This window comes from Periophthalmus magnuspinnatus, chromosome 3 (assembly GCF_009829125.3).
Source record: "Periophthalmus magnuspinnatus isolate fPerMag1 chromosome 3, fPerMag1.2.pri, whole genome shotgun sequence".
In the NCBI taxonomy this organism is placed as follows: domain Eukaryota; kingdom Metazoa; phylum Chordata; class Actinopteri; order Gobiiformes; family Gobiidae; genus Periophthalmus; species Periophthalmus magnuspinnatus.
The window spans coordinates 17,002,690-17,022,865 of record NC_047128.1 but is presented as its reverse complement, the minus strand read 5'-3'; the positions used below and the strand labels follow the sequence as shown (position 1 = coordinate 17,022,865).

At 38.3% G+C, this 20,176-nt stretch overlaps 1 protein-coding gene across 1 annotated transcript; it reads right to left on the bottom strand.

Moving 5' to 3' along the window:
- Positions 1–13: 13 nt before the first annotated feature.
- scamp2l (secretory carrier membrane protein 2, like) lies at positions 14–18,519 on the bottom strand. Its single transcript, XM_033991517.2, has 9 exons — positions 18,328–18,519; positions 15,391–15,468; positions 14,226–14,321; positions 12,362–12,488; positions 11,686–11,814; positions 10,621–10,783; positions 3,337–3,438; positions 2,971–3,088; positions 14–2,257 (listed from the first exon to the last, which is right to left on the bottom strand). Exons 1-9 carry the CDS (start codon positions 18,382–18,384, stop codon positions 2,111–2,113), a joined length of 1,017 nt encoding a protein of 338 aa, XP_033847408.1. The 5' UTR covers positions 18,385–18,519; the 3' UTR covers positions 14–2,110.
- Between the last annotated feature and the right edge of the window lie 1,657 nt (positions 18,520–20,176).

Here is a 20,176-nt window from a genome sequence, read left to right as displayed (position 1 = left end):
TAAGGAAACGGTGCACAATGAAACAAGAAATTTATTACACTTTAAATCAACAATATTTAGTATCCATATGAACCATGTTTAAATACCACATTTTAACAGACCAATATTTACACACCACTATAAGCATACTAAAAAGAGACCCAAACATGAACTTAAGGACAGATTTGTAACCCTCATCGTTGTAACACCTCCAGTTTGGTTCTTTTAAAAAGGCACTAGGCTAAAGCTAACAGGCTACAGCTAAGAGTGTATAAGGCACAAACCCACCCAGAGGAAAAGACAGCAGTAAAAAAAAATTAAATCAACTATTACATTCACTATTGTGTTCTTCTGCTCATAAATGTGCTCTTTCTGCTCCATTCCACAGTATGGCTTTTTGCACCATTTCATCAAACTTCATTACGTATAAAGTGCATATGACGGGTTAGACTATTCATTTCACTAAAACAGTTAGCATAATTATATTTAAGATTTGACTAAATAACCTGTCTGGTTTAATCTATATTTGTAATTTTGGTGAAGTTTTTAATTTTACTTCCTGGTTGGACACGGGCAGGAGGTGACATGCGTTTAGGTAATTCCATAATGGTTATCTAGCAACCATAATGTCAACAAGGGCCAAAATGTAAATTACACAAAGGTTATGTTTAGACTAATAAAAATAAATGACAAGTTAATTTTGTTAAATGAAGGTTTAAACTAACAGCAAAATGCCTCCATTGCACCTAGATTATCTCTCTACCTCTAATGTAGGTAGAGGTATTCTCTTTTATAACTCACCATTACTTCCTGTATGTTTGTACTCTTTACCATAGACATTCATAGATTCAAAATTCTCCATACCTGCCCTTTGCTACAACCATGAAATATAATAATATTGAAATAATGGCTATAACTCGATCACTTGGCTAGCCACCACTGACCGGATTTACATTAAATCGAACACTCCCTCACAAGTATATGTGAGGGAGCGTTCGATGCTCATAATATTTACGTCATTTATAATGTCTCCTCTCCAGTAACATATAAACCAGAAGTTTGTGAAATGCTGCATCCATATACAATTATGTCTATGCTTTTCACTTCATCACAGGTAGGCCTAGTGTATTTCACCAAACCAAGTAATAATTAGCAAAACATGAAAACCTGTCATATGCACTGTGAAGTTGTCCTTCTTTTATAATAAGCAGCATATATCTTACATTATTCACAACAAACGTGCCAAGTAACAATGATTCAACAGTAGAGTAACGTTGCTCTGGTGAAGTCCATGCAGTGTTTCATCATCAGTTAAATTTATAGAAAAAAAATCTTCAAGCATGCGCCGATTAGACTCAAAAGATGTAGTGTGACCTGCCACCACTTTAGTATTTTTTGCAATGAGGGATTTGTTTTAAAGAAGACATATTGTGCTTTTGAGAGACCTGTGAATCATTGTCATATTTTGGACATTTTAAATCATAACATGGAACTAAAATGACTAAAATGACTACCAATGAGGTATTATGAGCAGATTCCCGCCTGCCCCTTTACAGTACGCTGCTATAAACATCACAAAGTTCTGTACCTCCTATGGAGAGCCTGCAAACGCTGCAGAAGTCTATGTGTATCAATGATTAAAAAGAGGGAGTATTTTACTGCTATGGGGTATTAACTATTAAAACAACTTATTTAGCTCACCATGTAATCTTTTATTCTATATTTGCCCAAAACAGCATATTAACATGTTTTGTAAGTCCCCCCCTACCTTTGCTGTCCGTGCCAAGTCACCCTTTCACAACGCTATCACCACACAACTGCACATCGCATCAGGTCCGTCAAGTTGCTGTGTATAAAAAAATTAAAAAATGTAAATAAATTACTTCATTCTCCATATACATTTTTTAAATAGGGGGTATTATGCAAAGAGCAGTGATTGAGCAATTTTAATTCTCCTGTATTCAAAACAGCATTGCTCCAAACTAAATACAACTTTGCGAGGGTAAATGAGAAGGGGAAACAATTATAACAGTTAAAAGCTCCGAAATGTTGCACAATATATCTCCTTTAAAGTATCCACTGGTGTATGACTAGTCCTTCACACAGGCACCTGACAGGGGGCGCTGTGAGGTCAGTTTCTGCTGAAGGCTCCCTGGGCAGCGCTGGAGGCGGCGGTGGAGGCAGCGCTCTGGAAGGTGCGGTTGGTCAGGACGCCCTGAGAGAACTCCTGCTGGGCCTTGGAGAAGCTGGCCCCTGTCCTCCGGTACTTTGAGTGCACCTAAAACAAACACATTTAGCATATTTAGTCAGGAAAAGGCTCCTCACAATAAAAGGAGAACAGGAGTGCTAACAATATGGCCAGAAGACCACAAGGATCACATTTGCAGGAAAAATAATGGTGTAGAAACAAAACTCAAACTTTAAATGATTGAACCCAATGTCGTCTTTGTTTTATATTGCTTTTCCTCAGGCTGCAAGTCTCACTTACCCCATTTGTGAGGAAATATTTAGTTTCAGGAAGGAAGAAATGCAACATACATTACCAGGCAAAAGCTCGGACACACGTCTTATTCAGTTTCAGTCATGTTTACCACTTCCTACATTTTAGATACATACAAAAGACATCAAATATATGAAGATATATATAATTATGTAATTATGTAAGAAGTTAAACTCCTTTGCTTTGTTGACAACACTACTAACTATCGGCCTTCTTGATGAAGTCACCTGAAATGCTTTCATTCACAGCTGTGCCTCGTCAAGGTCAAGAAATGGAAAAAGTGCAAACCAAGGTTTAAAGTAAAAGGGAGATATTTTTAAAAAATCTAAAACAAGTTTGAGCTATTTTGAGTTTAAAGAAGAAACATGGATGAAAAAGTGTGCCTAAACTTTTGACTGGTAGCGCATTTCCCAAACGCATACCAACACTTATATACTGCATATACTGCAAGTACTGTATACTGTATATGATGTCATGTGGAGGTGTAGTACCATTTTGAGGAGGATGACGCCCAGCATAGCATTGACAGTGAAGAATCCTGCCACCACGAGCATGGTGACAGCCACAGCCAGATTGACCTGGATCATGCTGATGGCTGCGATCCAGCCACTGTCGAGCACACACCCAGATATTCATTATACAGCTGTCTAATGAACTTAATTAGTTTTTTATTAGACTAAAGAAAGCTTCAGTGGCACAACATGCTAGTGTTGGCATAAAAAAATGCATAAAGAAGCCATACTTAAATGATACAGCAGTTTAGGCTGTATATTACAATTTGCAACACTGCAGCTTCCTTCACTAACAAATGCATTGGATTCTTATATTAGTTTAGCAGTTTAGAAGCCAACTCTCACCTGTTGCCCCAGCCCGGGATGCCCACCGTCTGGATGATGTACACCACAACTTGGAAAAAGAAGACAAAGAAAAAGAAGAAGAAGCTGAACGAGCTGTCAGACCTGGAGAGAGAGACAGAGAAAGAGAAACAGATGTTACACACATTTCACACAATGCAAGTTCACATTAGTTTGTGGGAAATGCTACTATGCAACGTTTATTTTATGGAAATGCTACTACGCTACAGTGATTTTAAAGGGCCCACATTACGCTGTTTTCTAATCTGTTATGTTTCCTCATCAAAAATATACCTGGAGTTCGTCTCTCAAACAGAAAACACTCTGTTCCACGTCACGTGGTAATACAGGAAGTGCTCCACAGTGTTTTTAAACTCCATACACCTTCACTGGAATCATTTGAATAATTTCAGCCCTGGAATTGTCAATCTTTACTGAACAAAAAAGTAAAAGCTATAAACTTGAAAACTGCTGCTTCAAGTCATCACAAGGTAGAACAGTACATTTAAAGCTTTAGAGATGTGACCAGACTAATAATAAAGGATTACTCCAACATGTGCGAATGAAACAAAAACAACTCCAGGTATGTTTTTGAAGACGTAACAACATGCTAACATGGCTTAAAGTTCACAAGAGTCAATTTTGTGTAATATAGGACCCAGAAGCATGTGGTAACTTTTAAGGGTAGGCAAACCGACTTGGGGTGGACATCAATATTATGCTTAATAATACCACTTTCTATACAAACTACATTGCAAATTAGTATATTTATTTTTACTGACATATTAAATGCATATACACTGAGGCATCTGGAGTCAAATTAGAGAAACCTAGACATATGTAGGATGTCGGGAGCAGCGCATAGTAATTTCAAAAGGTGAAAGAGGAAAAAAACAAACAAAAAACTGCTACTCGCTAGCGTGATCTACAGCTATCCATAGGAAGGGGGACAACTTTACTCTTTGTTGTGATGTTTATGCCGATTATAACTACAAAGCAGGCTCAAGCACAAGGTCTTCTTGGAACACAGCCCTGCGTTAGAACTGCATGCTTTCGAGGGACTTCCGGGATGGCGAGGGAGCAATTGGCAGCATAATTTCTTAGCTCCCCGACGGCCCACTATTTCCCCGGTAAAAGTATCATAATTAGAAATAAAAGTTGTCAGTATTATGTCAGGGGGCAATAAAAGGAAGACTAGAGCAAATCTGCAGGACATTGCAAACGAAGAGGACTCTTTATCCGCGAAGGCTGCCGCGGCTAACAAGCTAACAGAAAACGTGACCATGGATGCTATTCAAGCTAACATTATAGCAGAGCTGAGAAACGTCCAAAATGATATAAAGAAGGAACTTAACGACAGACTTGACATGCTAAAGACTGAAATGGCTGGCTTTAGAGAAGAAATTGGAAAGCGTATGGACAGTTTTAATGCGGACTTAAAACATGTCACACAAAGAGTCGGCGAGGCCGAGCAGAGAGTAGCCGACATGGAGGAGTTCAATGTTGACGTCAAAGACGCTCTGGAGCACACTCTACAGCTACAACTGGAACTCCAAAGACAACTATCAGACCTAGAAGCCCGCTCCCGCAGAAATAATATCCGAATTCATGGGATTGTTGAGGGGGCGGAGGGGACCAATATTCAAATGTTTACAGAAGACTTTCTTAAATCTGAGCTCTCCCTCGCTGACGCTCCTTTAGCCATACAGCGATGTCACCGCTCTCTGGGGCCCAGACCACCGCCGAGCGCTAACCCTAGATCTATCGTAATATGTTTTTTGGAATACAAGATGAAAGAGAAGGTTCTCCGCTCTGCTTGGAGCAAAGGGGATATTCAGTTTAATGGAAGGCGTATATATTTTGACCAAGACTACCCCAGTGATCTGCTTCTTAAACGTAAAGCCTACAACCCCGTCAGGAAAATGCTCAAAGAAAAAGAATACCGCTTCCAAACTCTTTACCCAGCCAGACTCCGCGTATTTTACGACGGAGGCAATGACACCGTGGTTTATAACAACGTGGAGGAAGCCACGGACGACTTAAAGAAAAGAGGGCTTTTGCAGGCAGAAGCGGAGGACGCAACGCACCCGGCTCCCTCTCCCAGACAGAGGAGACCTACGTGGAAATCCGCGCGTGCAACAAAGGGTTGGAACAGAGAAGAGCTGACGAGAAGCATCCAGGAAAAGTTGAAGGTGTTTAAAAGAGGCACCGTGTGATTCAAGGCAAGCTTCTGCGTGGTATAGCAGTGCAAGCAATATTACACCTGCGCACCGCTAACTGAATCACCATATCTGATTGGCCGTCGGGGAAATTGCTTCCCCCCCTTGCGCCACCACGATGGACAGGAGATGGAGGGTGGCAGCACTGCGAGGGATTCCCTGTTTTCCCAGGGATTCCCCTCCCAACTTTGAAGGTGGACTTATACTTCACTTTTGGAGGTCACGTATGTTCCATGTTCTGGTATGTTCTTGTTTTTTTATTTTGCAGACCCATGTGTGTTTTTCAGAGCATCTACAGATTTCTATGTTTAGTTTGTACCTCTCTCTTGATGGCGGGTAGACAACAGTATACAGTTATCACTCTCAATGTAAATGGTCTTCATAACCCCATTAAAAGGGCTAAAGTCATTGCTAAAATGAAAAGAGGAAAATATGATATAATATTTTGGCAGGAAACTCATCTTTCTGCCACAGAGCACGAAAAGATAAGCAAAATGGGGTTTAAAAATATGTACTACTCCTCATTTATAAATGGTCATTCTAGAGGAGTTGCCATCCTACTACCAAATAGAGTGAACTTTCAGTACACATCTCAGGTTAGTGACAAGGAAGGACGTTATATCTTAGTTAAAGGATATATAGACAACAAAGAAGTGACTCTGTTAAACGTGTATAGACCTCCAGGCAAAGACGAATGCACTGATTAAGAAGATTTTTGATCTTATCTGCAACAGAAATATCAGGTGTACTTATAAGTGGAGGGGATTGGAATGTCTGTCTTAACCCTTTTATAGATTCCTCCAGTAAAATGAAAAAAACCCAACCAGAAGCAATATTGGTTAAGAAAATGCTTAAGGAACTAGGAATGATGGATGTATGGAGAAACTTGCATCAATCAGATAAGAGTTATACTTTTTTTCTCACACTCCCATCAGGTATATTCAAGATTAGATTATTTTTTTATGTTGACGTCTGACAGACATAGAATTGTTAATTGCGAAATAGGTGTCAGAGATGTATCTGACCATGCAGGGGTGTGCTTGACCCTCCATTTGGATAATGATCGTAAAGAAACTCTATGGAGACTTAACACAAGTTTCCTAAAAGATGATAAGTTCAATGACTTTGTAGAGAAGGAACTGAAAGATTATATGGATCATAATAGTATTAATGATATTTCTCCCAGTGTAGTGTGGGATGCGCTAAAGGCCGTACTTAGAGGTAAATTGATTATGTGGTCCTCTTTTAAGAAAAGGCAAAGGAAAGTTACATGAAACATGTATCTGACAAACTGAAGATTTTAGAAAAGGAACACATGCAAAACAAAAACAATGATATCCCTAATAAAGATCAACGAAACAAAACAAATTTTGAACAAACTGTATGAGGATCAAATAGAAAAGAAGTCAAAATTTATAAAGCAAAATTATTATGAAAATGGTCCTAAATCTAAGAAACTTCTTGCTTGGAGGATACGTAAACAACAGGCCGAAAGATTTATACATAAAATGAAGAGCCCTCTTGATGACAATATATGTCATGATCTAAAAGACATACAGAATTCCTTTGTGGCATATTATGAACAATTGTATACCCAACCCCACTCTGCAAATGTTGAAGCTATTAATCATTTTCTTTCTTCACTTGATTTACCATCCATAGGAACTGAACAAAACGAGAGGTTAAATCGGGAAATAACAGATGAAGAAATTAGTAAAGCCATCTCAAAGTTGAAAACCAACAAATGGCCGGAGAAGATGGTTATCCAGCTGAGTGGTATAAACATTTTCGACATTTAATACTTCCGCCACTTAGGCTTGCTTTAATCATGTTTTAAGGGGCGGGGAGATACCACCATCTTGGAAAAGAGCAGTGATTCAGTGATCCATAAACCAGGTAAAGACAGAATTCTATGCAGCTCTTATCGTCCAATATCAATTTTAAATATTGATTATCGAATATTTGCCACGATACTAGCTCAGCGGCTCGAGGCTATTGTTCCAGAATTGACAGACACTGATCAATCTGGATTTGTCCGCAATAGACAGACTCATGATAATATTAGACGCGCTTTACATCTCATTAATAAAATGAAAAACATAGAATCTATAGCAGTTAGTCTTGATGCTGAAAAAGCATTTGATTCTGTCGGTTGGGAATATCTTTATTTGGTCCTGAACAGGTTCGGTTTTAACAGTAAAATAATTAGATGTATAAATCTTTATATGATTCCCCATCTGCCAGGATCAAAATCAATGGGGACTTGTCTGACTCATTACATTTAGAGAGAGGCTGGTCGTCAAGGATGCCCCCTCAGCGCAACCCTGTTTGCACTTTTATTGAGCCTTTGGCTCAGGCTATCAGAGAACATACAGATATTTCAGGGTATTACTGTAGGAGACACCATACACAAAGCTTGTTTATACGCAGATGATGTCCTTTTAACATTATCTAACCCCAAGGTCAGTTTACCTAATCCTTTTGTCCTTGTTGCGAGACTTTGGTACATATTCTGGTTACAAACTGAATCTACAGAAAACCCAAATAATCTCTTTTAATTATTTGCCCTCTCCTGAGATTCGCAAGATGACAAATTTTAATTGGAAGAATAAAAGCATCAAATACTTGGGAGTACATATACCAAAGGATTTATCATTAATCTTTGAAGAAAATTATACAACTCTAACCACTAACATTAAAGCGGATTTACAGCAATGGTCCCTGTTGCCAATGAATATGTATAATAGGATTGACATAATAAAAATGAACCTCTTGCCAAGGTTTCTTTACCTTTTCCAGGCACTGTCAGTTGAGATACCCTCCAAGCAATTCAATGAGTGGAATAGAATGATCTCAAATTTTATTTGGGGAAATAAAAAACCAAGAATAAAGTTTCAAATATTACAGTTGCGAAGAGAGGAGGGTGGACTAGCCCTACCATGGTTAGAGGGATACTATAAAGCAGCTCAGCTACGAGTTCTGATAAATTGGTGCGATCCTTGCTGTGAGGCTAAATGGAAAGAGATTGACCAGTCATACTTTGATGTGCCTCTTCAGCCCATGCTCGGTGATCAGTCTCTTCTTAAAAAGTACTTAGACTCAAACCTGTTGCCTGTCTGGATAAAAGTACCAATAAAATATATGGAATAAATACTTAAAAACAAAAACATAGAAAGAAATGCCAGATTACTGCGCTGGCCGGCTTTTGATTCAGAGTTTCTACCGGCACGGACAGATAATGGGTTTCGACAGTGGTCATGGCGGGGTATCACTGGTTATTGGACTATATCAAACAATGGTGTTTTGAAAAGTTACATGGAACTCTCAGTCGCGCATAATTTGGACAAACATGACCTCTTTAGATATTTTCAGCTAAGACACTATTTTGATAGAGAAATTAAATTTACTGAAGAAGAAAGTGATCTGGTGAAATTTTTTCTAGAAGCTTGTAAAGGCAACACACCCAAGAAACAAATAACCACAATTTATAAATGTTTGCAAGCAGCGAGAAATATTTCCACTACATGTATTAAGGAGGCATGGGAAAAGGGACGCTGGGGTTAAAATATCGGAGGATGACTGGTCAAATATCTGTAAAACTACTATGACTACCTCAAGTTCAGGACTTTGGAGGGAATTTATGTGGAAAAATTATGGTGCGTTTTTTTGTAACACCTTATATTAGGAGCAAACATTGTAATGACCCAGGCAAAGCACAATGCTGGAGAGACTGTGGCAATGACAGAGCTGGACATTTCCATATTTTTGGAACTGTGGACAAGATCGCCCACTACTGGACATCGGTGATAAGAGTAATCCAAGATATATTTGGGCCTGGCTTGACATGGGGATTCACTGAAGTCTATTTGAGTAAACTTCCACATGGGATGCTAAGATCCGATAAATATCTTTTGTCAATACTACTAGCTGGAGCGAAGAAGGCCATAACCCGCAAATGGTTGTGTAAGGACGAACCTACACTCACTGACTGGATTCAAGTTGTCACTGAGATCTATGACATGGACGAGACTGACCTTTTCACTGAGACTTTCTGTTGACAAATGTAAAAGATATTGGGAGAAATGGACTTGTTATATTGAAAAACTAGTTATATCGATCATGTTAATGGAATAACTGTGCATTGTTTCTATACTTTTTCCTGGATGCTCTGTATTGTTTTTGTGGTCTGCTTTTGTTTTGTTTTTTGTTTTGTTTTTTTTTGTTGTTGTTCTAAAAATACTTATAAAACCCCTAATAAAATAAAGTTTTAAAAAAAAAAAGAACTGCATGCTTTCAGTCGCTTAAAAATTAAAACTACGTTTTTCCTTAAGAAATGTTCTGCATTTCCCTGAAGAGCAGTAAGTCCAGAACAGCCACATGTTCCTCCGCACATACGTAATAGTCCTGTTATTCCACTAACACTATTGCTTCGTACACACAGGTCACAGACCAGACAGACTCTTCTCTAGCTGCTGTCACTCCACTGCTCTGTTCAGATACTCCATTTCACACAAATTAGAATTGAAACTTGCTCACTGATTAAATGACTGCCTGTATTACTAATAACATCTAATCACAAGAAATGTGAAGCTAAAAGAGTTATTTTAGACACGAGTGTTGAAAGTTTGCGCTTCTGTTGTCATCTCCTGCTACACATGCGTACTCATGAGAAATCTCAGATGTGTGAGTCCTCCATGGGTTTATCCTTGGGTTTATTCAGCGCTGTTTGAGCCTGCTGTGTACACATGTGACAGCCTCTACAACCTGAGAGCCAGCAGCTTGTTTTAAAAAGAAGTAGAGAGTGTGGTGTGGCATGACCTCCACAGCACAGAACTGCTATTGATGCAGTCTGCTCAGTGACCAGTAGGGCGTACTAAAGGACACGGTGACTTCAAACATGCTTTAATCAGCCAGATGTTAAAGGAAAATGAGATTTTAGTTATACTTTTGACACACAATGATTTAAGATTTTATTTGGCAAGCACTGGTTGCCTTGATTGCCTTGAGCACACGCCACTGCTAGAACCTTTAAATAAAATTCGATGGCTGTGTGCATGAGGAGCAGTACCTGAATGCCTTGTACACTGGCCTGTACCAGCACACAAAGGCCACGGGGGTGAAGAGCACAAACCACAGGATGGACAGGCCAAAGTCTACCCCGTGCGTGGTGGAGCCCGCTGTGAAGTAAGCCAAGCAGCCCAGGACGTTCAGGAACAGGGTGGCACTGTGGACTAAGGACAGCAGACCAAACAAAGGGTTTAGAACAAGGAAGATACAAAATAAACTCAAGCAGGGGTTTGGAGATTAAGTAAGCTGGGACTAGACACTATATTTATATGATCTTCTCAAAATAAATATATTGTTTAAAAAGAAAGAAAAAAATATGTAAAAAAAATATTAAAATAAATTGACAAAAATTTGTAAAAGTTCCAAATGTAACCATGGTTCTATGAATTATGGATGACTTGGAGTACACGCAGATACACACCACCTGTCTGGACAAGGGTTTGACATTATATATATATATATATATATATAAAAAGCCGTTTTGATAAGACAATCCTGAACAAAAACAATACAGACCTTTAATTATTCCCATTTTACGCAAACATCTCATTTCTTCCATCAAGTCTAAACTCTGATTTCCAGTACTTTTGGTAACCCTAGTTTGGAGCAGATACTAATCAATACTAAAATGAGTGTCAAAATTAGATACTCATTTATGCAAGTATTGATTCTGAAAAAAAAAGGATAAAATTTGACCTTTCATCTTTAATTTTATCAGAACTAGAGTAAGACCTCATGGTATAATAAAACAAATAGTATAATAATTTTCAACACAAAATAATAGCGTCTAAAAAAAGAGCTTTTAAAATTATAATTTGGGTATTAATATCAATATTGAGTCCATTCTTTAGTATAAAAATTGAGTTTGGAATTTTAGTATAATGCCAACACTACTCCAAACCACATGTTTTACTGACAGAGGATTCGCTGTAGACCTGATCATCGCTGATTAGAAATGACTAAATCTCTCAATTAAAATTTGATCAAATGCACAGCCCTAGTCTGGACTATATTAAATAGTTCCCCAGACTGAATGTGGGACACAGGAGGTAAAGAGGAGCCTTACACATCCACAGGTAGTACATCCTCCTGCAGATCCTCCTGTACTCCTCTGGGATCTCCTCCTCAAAGTCCTGGTAGAAACACGGCTTCACCGGGAAGAAGTTGGGCAGAGGAGGCCAGTTGTTCTCCTTCACTGGAAGAGTCACACAACATTTGGTTGGATTATTTTGTTCTTATACATCTACACATGCTCTAAACTTTAAGCCTTACATTTTAAAAGAAGCTATCTGAACCTTTCCAACTGTGGCAATTGATAAAATAAGTTTCATAAAGGTAACTTGCACTTTGATGTAGCCAAAACTTTGCCAAAATAAAAACTGGACATTCAAAATGCATGTGAGAGACTTGGACTAGTCTCAAAATAACTAATAGAGTTGAACATGAATGCTTCCTATTCATGAGTTACTGTAGTTTTGGGGATAATAGGCAATATGGTCATACATGTTCCAGTGTGACTGATGCGTAGTGTAGTGAGACCAGTGCAGTAGTGTGACCGGTGCAGTAGTGTGACCGGTGCAGTAGTGTGACCGGTGCAGTAGTGTGACCGGTGCAGTAGTGTGACCGGTGCAGTAGTGTGACCGGTGCAGTAGTGTGACCGGTGCAGTAGTGTGACCGGTGCAGTAGTGTGACCGGTGCAGTAGTGTGACCGGTGCAGTAGTGTGACACGTTGCAGTGCTCACCTCCAGAGCTGGGTCGGGCCGCACCGCGCTTATTTAACTCTTGCTCCTTCCTCTCAAGCTCAGCCGCCTTCTTCTCTAGCTCCTCCTGCTGTTTGGCCAGACTCGCAGCACCAACACTCGCATTGGCCTGAATAGAAATTTTAGTGTTGATATAACAGACAAATACATAAATATGATGATAGTATACAGTTGAAACCAGAGGTTTACATACACTATATAAAAATACAGTTTTTTTTCTCACCATCTGACATGAAATGTCTTAGCTCAATTAAGATTACCAAAATCATTTCTAATGGCAGAATAATGAAGAAAGATTTTTTTAGATAGTTTTTCCATTATTTTCTTGTTTACATACATGTTATTAGTATTTGGAACCATTGCCTTTAAACTGTATGACCTGGGTCAAATGTTTTGGATTTCCTTCCAAAAGCTTCTCACAATAGTTGGCAGGAATTTTGGCCCAATCCTACTGTGAGAACTGGTGTAACTGAACCAGGTTTGTAGGGCACCTTACTCACACAAGACCTTTTCAGGTCTGCCCATAAATTTTCAATAGGATTGAGATCAGAGCTTTGTGATGGCCACTCCAAAACATTGACTTTGTTATTCTTAAGCCACTTTGTAACCAGTTTGGCAGTATGCTTCGGGTTATTGTCCATTTGGAAGACTCATTTGTGCCCAAGCTTTAACTTCATGGCTGATGTCTTGAGATGTTGCTTCAGTATTTCTACATAATGTTCTTTCCTCATGATGCCTCTATTTTGTGAAGTGCACCAGTCCCTCCTGCAGCAAAACACCCCTACAACATGATGCTGCCACCCCCGTATTTCACAGTTAGGATGGTGTTCTGAGGCTTGCAAGCTTCCCCCCTTCTTCGTCCACATGTAACGATGCTCATTATGGCCAAACAGTAAAATTTTAGTTTCAATAGACCACAGGACATGTCTCCAGAAATTAAGCTCTTTGTCCCTATGTGCATTTGTAAACATTACTGTGGCTTTATGATTTTTTTTTTTATTTATTTATTTTGTAGCAATGCCTTCTTCCTGGCAGAGTGACCATCCAGCCCATGCTGGTACACTACTTATTTCACTGTGGATATTGACACTCTTATCAGCTTCAGCAGCATCTTCACAAGGTCTTTTGCTTTTGTTTTAGGGTTGATATGCACATTTCAGACCAAAGCATGCATTCTTTGGGACACGTCTCCTTCCTGAGTGGTATGACATATGGACATTCCCATGGTGTTTATACTTGTGTATAATTGTTTGATCAGATGAACAAGGCACCTTCAGGCATCTGGAAATAGCACCAAGGATGAACCAGACTTGTGCAAGTCCACAGTTCCCTTCCAGATATCTTGGCTGATTTCTTTTGACTTTCCCCATGATGTTACAGAAAGAAGCAATGAGATTCAGGTGTGACTTCAAATACATCCACAGATGTGTCTCTAATCAACTCAAATGTTGTCAATAAACCAATCTGAAACTTCCAAAGACATCTGGGTTTTCCAAAATTGTTTAAAGGCACAGTAATCTCCTTGTATGTAAACTTCTGACTTTGAGCAAAGTAATGAAAACTTCTCTTTAAAAAAAATCCTTCTCTCATTATTCTGGCATTTAGCAAACACAAATAATTTAGTAATCCTAACTGACCTAAAAACAGGAAAAGTGAGAAAAGGGTATGTGTTTTTTATGTAGTGTATGTAAACTTCTGGTTTCAACTGTAGGTCTGGGTGATATGACAAAAAATAAATAAATGTTTTGCCCTCATTTATTGATGACAATTTTAAAATTTATCTTACAAGACAAGTACAAGACCAAGTTGCTCTCTCCACTGCTGGTATGGAGTATGGAGCACTGACCTTTGCACTCTGCTCCACAGACGTCTGCAGCACCGCAGGTTGGGACGTAGACACCGCAGAGATGGGAATGGTGGTCCCACTCACAGAGTAGTCTCCCTGGACAACACATGAGGATATAAGAATTTTCAATTTGAACATTTTACTTGACTAAAAAATGCTCACTAGAACACAGTAGCACTATTGGCATTGATCTGATTTGGTGTGTCCTCAGAAGTGTTGTCACAATACTAAAATCTTGATTTTGTTACTAAGGAACAGACACAATACTCAATACCATGATAATTAAAAGCTCATAATCATTCTAAATCTATTCAGGGAAGGTCCTTTTCTGTCCGGTGAATGTGACTTTTTAAGAATTGATACCTGCTCAAATGAGTATCTAGTTTCCATACTAGTTTAAGTATCTGATTTTCAAAACTTGACAACCCCAGTCCTCTGTATATGACATGTATGTGGTGTTGTTTTAGTTTGTAAAACCATAGGAGCATGTTTCAGACATTATGTTTATCTTATTCAAATTGCCCTCATGCTTCAGGTGAATTAAAATACAGGACACCAGTATGCCTTCAGGAAAACCTGTTGGCACAATGCTACAATCACTATCACACTCTATTTTAACACCAAGGAAAAGCTTGATACTCTAAAGCAATTTCAAAATCACAGTAATACTAAAAAAACTTTTCAGAAAATAAAATGTAGGCTTTTTTCCAACACAAAATAATAATAGTTTCTTTAAAAAGAACTGCATGTAATATGCACTCTTACACTTTAAATTTTAATTTGATTCGAACACGTTTAGAACAAGTATAAGACACATAGACGAGTTCACGCCCAAGGACCACTATGGCACCTACCTGGACGACTGACGGAATACACAGATATAAGACCACATGGGAATATAAAAGAATGTACTAAGATTTAATGTTGAAAATTACATTCTATAGTGTGAAGAAAGAGTGTTTTTAAATTATCATTGTGGTATCAGAATCAGTATTGAGTATCGAGTCTATTCCTTAGTATCGAAATTTTAAATTGTATTGTGACAAAACTACTACATACAATATGAAAATATAGTAGATTTATCCTACTGACAAAAGTGAGAGTACATGTGTTACTAGAAGTCCTCCTGTATTATGCTTAGCCCTGGTTGTGTCAAAGCACTGACCACTTTAGGAGCAGAGAAGGGGTTGTAGTCTCCCAGGTTTTCATTGGCTCCACTGGTGGCGTTTGTGACCGAGGCATCCTGCAAAAAAACAGCAGAATACCCTTTCACAACATAATTTATTCATCTGATCACATGGCACCGTGACACAGGCCTCAAACACTCTAAGGTATTATCATAAACAAACTAAAGGACTTCAGACAAAAGAGCTTGGCTTAATAAGGCGTGTCAATTTGGAAAGCAAAAATCTGAGTCTTTGATGGAATTAACACAATTTTATGTTAACATTGTGGGTATTGTTTGCTGTGGCTAGCTGGTTATATGACAGTGTGGACGAAGTACTAAGTTTTGTTACTTAAGAAGTACAGATAAGAAAAATATATACTTAGGTAGATTTTTTTCATGTGACACTTTTACTTAAGTAAGAGATAAAATTGAGTTTTTCCAGCTGTTTTTATTTGTAAATGTTTGTTTGCTCAAATTATGAACATGTCAAAAAATAAAGCCTCAGGCTTTGCAGCAGATGTCAAACAATAATAATACTTTTACTTTTCAGTCCTGTATAAAAATGTTGTGATGTAAAAGTAAAAAGTATCCACTTTAAAATGTAATTATTTATATAATATTTATATTTTTTTATAATTTATTTATATAAGTACAGTTTACTACTTTACTACTTTTACTTTGCACCACTGCTACATAAACATGTCCAAACTCATTTCAGTAACTTTGATTGCATTTTGCACATGTCCTACTACAGTGGAACAAAGCAACGAGGTACAAAAGTAAAAGTATAGTACTACAGTAATGGCCCATATTACGTTATTTTCTGATCTATGTTATAATGCCGTTTCCTCATCAAAAACATACTTGGTTTTGTTTCATTCACACATGTCACACATTCATTCATTCACACAAATCCTGCATATTTTGATTATCTTCTCAAACAGAAAACATACTGTTCCACCTTGTGATGTCATGTGGTAAAACAGGAAGTGCTCCACTGTTTTTAAACTCCACACACCTTCACTAGAATCATTTGGATCATTTCAGATATGGAATTACCAATATCTACTGAAGAAAAGGTAAAAAGTAGCTGTTAACTTGAAAACTACCACTTCATGACATCACAAGGTGGAACACAGAGAATTTTCATAGACAAATATTAAAATAAAAGATTTAATAATTTATTTTCATAGATGTTAGCAGATTTTTGTATTAACTTATATTTATTGGCCTATTTAGTTAATCATCTTTTCTGAAAAGTTTGTGCACATATACCTCCAGAAGCAAATTAGGACGATGGCCGTAGTTTTAGCAGGATCAAAAGAAAATGTAATGTAGCCACTGCAAATCACAAAATACAACACTTGTATTCATTATAGTTTGCTTTTAATTCAATGTTTGAACATTTAGACCAGAGGTGTCAAACATATTTTCACCAGGGGCCACATTAGCAAAATAGCTGCCTTCAAAAGGGCCTGATGTAAAATAAATCTAACTACTTTTTTAACTTGTTAATTAACTGTTTCTGTATTTATTACTTGTTCAAGTTACAAATATTGCACATGCATTAGCCTAGATGTAAAAATGTGGCTGTGTAACTGCTTATCTCCTGATAAAATTACATTTTAAGACCATCATACCTTTTAGTTTACCCTGTCGAGGGCCACATGAAATGATGTAGAGGGCCACATTTGGCCCCCGGGCCTTGAGTTTGACATATGTGATTTAGACACTGCTGATATTGTTGTTATGCTGTCGTCACTTCTACTAGGTTAAAAACTTTTTTCCACCCCATCTGCTCATTTGTGCAAATTATTTCACAAATTATATAAATTATGCAGAAAATACCTTTTTCCATAACTGCGTTTTGGTCCCGCCCACTTTTTGTAAGCGGCTAATCATACGCAATTTGAGAAAAAAAACAAACAACAACCAATCACACAGCAGGGAGAGAGACAGCATCCAATCAAAGACAGAGAAGAGCCAGTTTAACAGACGACCAAGTCAGCCAATTAGTGCGAGGAGCGACCCTGGGCCACGTTCTGTCTAAACATCCAGACTCTGACGATTAGCCCGCACGCCAGTCGTGTACAGCTGTTATTCTAGTTTGAATATTTTCAGAGGAGGGGATGGATGGGGTGGTAAGTGAGAGGTCAGGGCCTTTTATTTAAGTATTTTGTTTTCCCGATATTTTTACTTGAGTAATTTTTGTCCCTCGTATCTATACTTTTTCTTAAGTAGTTTTTTTCCCCCATGTTAGTTTTGCTTGAGCAATTTCTGTTCCCTGTATCTATACTGGAATTTCCCCACTGTGGGACTAATAAAGGCATATCTTATACTTTTACTTGAGTAACACGTTTGGAGTACTTGTTCCTCAGCTGTCTTACAATAACAAAAGGAGGGTTGGATCCCCATGAATGACTGGTAACTGTAGTATAGATTTAAATCTATGTACTTTGGCAGGTTAAACATGAGTACACGACACTTTCACGTCCTGAAGTCTGTACTGTAACTTCCCCGGGCTTGGTGTATATACAAAATTATAAGAAAAGACTAGTTTTCACCCTTGTCTGGTGTCAGATATTGATAAAAAGACACAGATCTGTGCCCAGTGTTTTTGTGACAAATTCCATGGCGCTCTTAATGGCGTCGCCTCCTCTCATCCGTACACCTGTTGCCTCGTCTCTCACCTGCGCAGGCTTCAAACACAACCACACACCAAAAACGAATCATTTATCTCGTCTTGACTGCCAGTATTACTCCAACAATGTATCAATTTTCCATTGTAGTAAATACAGCCACTACAAACCCAGGAAATGCAAAGGACCGAACCTACTCAACGCACCAACCGACCAAACTGGTTTTGGTTCACCATATTGCAACAGCGCCCAGCTATTTTCGATGTAAATGAAACTTGTAAACAACAGAACTTACTTGGAAAGGGTTTACGTCCACCGGCTCTACAAAAGGGTTGTCGTCAAAGCCGGACATGTTTGGGGGTAGTTGGAGAAAATAAAGCCGAGTGCGCCCTTCCTCCCTCTGGCTCCAGTCTCTCCTGATGCCGCTGCTGCTGCGCTCGTGCGCCAGTGCTCCAGTCCGGTGTGCGCATGCGCCGCTGGCCTCTAAGTGCACACGTCATCAGAGGAGAGGCAGGAGAAAAGGCCGAGTCACCTGTGATCCATTAGCTCCTTTTATTTGGGGAAATGACATTAGGCTCTTTATTTTTAGAAAAATAAAAGACAATTGGAGTGAACTGCGCGCTCCTCGTGATCGTCTGCCTTAAGTTACTGACTGCAGAATCCCACAGCAATGAATGGAAGTGAAGGTTTTGACTAAACTGAAGATATCTGAATGCCCGTCAACAAATCCAGGGCCGGCTCAGCCTATAAACAGACTAAGCTTAGGGCCCCGAGGCCAACAGAGGGCCCCCAAAGAGCCCATACATTTATATTGAAAATAATATATCAGGTTTCATTGAACACAGGGCTTGTGTGTTTACAGCAGCCTAAATATCAGTCTAAAAGAATTACATTTGTTTTATATCTATAGTAGCAAAATATCTACTGCAGCCTACATTTGTTTTTGAGCCGGGCATAGGTGAGAGCAGCTATATATTTACACCAGTGCAAGGACCCTTTATAATGTTAATGTAAGCCCACTGTCGCCAACTGGAACACATTAAAATCAACCAGAAACAAAGAAAAAAAATGTCTAGAATAAAAAAAAATCTTGACCCCCCCTTATATGTATGTCTGCTGTTCTTGTGACTATGGTAGTACTGGATGTTTTCAGTCTGATGTTGGTCATATAAATACAACTGGTCAAGGTGATAAGAGCAGAGTCACATTGTTGTCAAATGTGAATCACCAATAGCTGAGCCAGGACACATCCACGGTCTCTGGCCCCAGAGACAAATACAGCTTAGGTCCTCCTGACAGCTAGGACCAGCCCGGGACACATCTATACATTTCTATACCCATAACAGCATCCTAATAAGGGTTTACTTTAAAAATAATATCACTCAAATAGAAGTACAAAATAGTGGTCCAAGAAAGAGTAAAAAAAAAAAAAAAAAAGTATTTGGGAAAATTACTGAGGTAAAAGCTTAAAGAATAACTGATTTATGATTTGAAGTTAATGTAATTTGTGGGACAAAACTTTAAATAATGCACCACATCTGGTGTTTTCAAAGGATAAACACAAAAATAACAAACTAAATCATATTTTAAGGAGTGGTGCAAGAAACACAAATGTTCAGATCATTTCATATTGTCAACATAAATCTTTTGTCTTAGCTTTAGACTTACTCACAGTGGGAAGAGTAACCAAAACATTTACTCAAATAAAAGTACTGTTACTTCAATAAAAATATTACTCAAGTAAGAATAAAGGTATGCTGCTAGAAAAGTACTCTGAAAGGTACAATTTCTTTAAAAAGTTATATTACAAGTACATTTGAGTAAATGTAAGTAGTACTACCCACCTCTGGAAATGAAGCTATTTTTTTAATGTTTTGGTTCAGTTACTCATTTGGTTGCTCACTTTCTTTTACACATGGCACTCACTTCAAAGTTTCATCTGTATCTCTTAATTTCTTCAATAATATATGCATATCTAAAGCTGCATTGTGTAGCTTTTCCAGTAGGCGACACTATTGAAAAAAATTCTGTTATGCCTGGAATGTGCCACAGTATGGTATTAAACTTATCCATCTTATTGTTACAGGTGTTTTTACGTTGATTGAGAAGTTAAATGTCATACTGTGGAACATTCCAAGCAAAGT

Excerpts from the sequence above, each read along its gene's own strand:
- scamp2l (XM_033991517.2), bottom strand. The coding sequence starts at position 18,384 with ATGTCCGGCTTTGACGACAACCCTTTTGTAGAGCCGGTGGACGTAAAC. Across the intron at positions 15,469-18,327 it reads TGGACGTAAACCCTTTCCAA|GATGCCTCGGTCACAAACGC; the intron begins GTAAGTTCTGTT and ends GTTTTTTTGCAG. Across the intron at positions 12,489-14,225 it reads CTGTGGAGCAGAGTGCAAAG|GCCAATGCGAGTGTTGGTGC; the intron begins GTCAGTGCTCCA and ends ATTTCTATTCAG.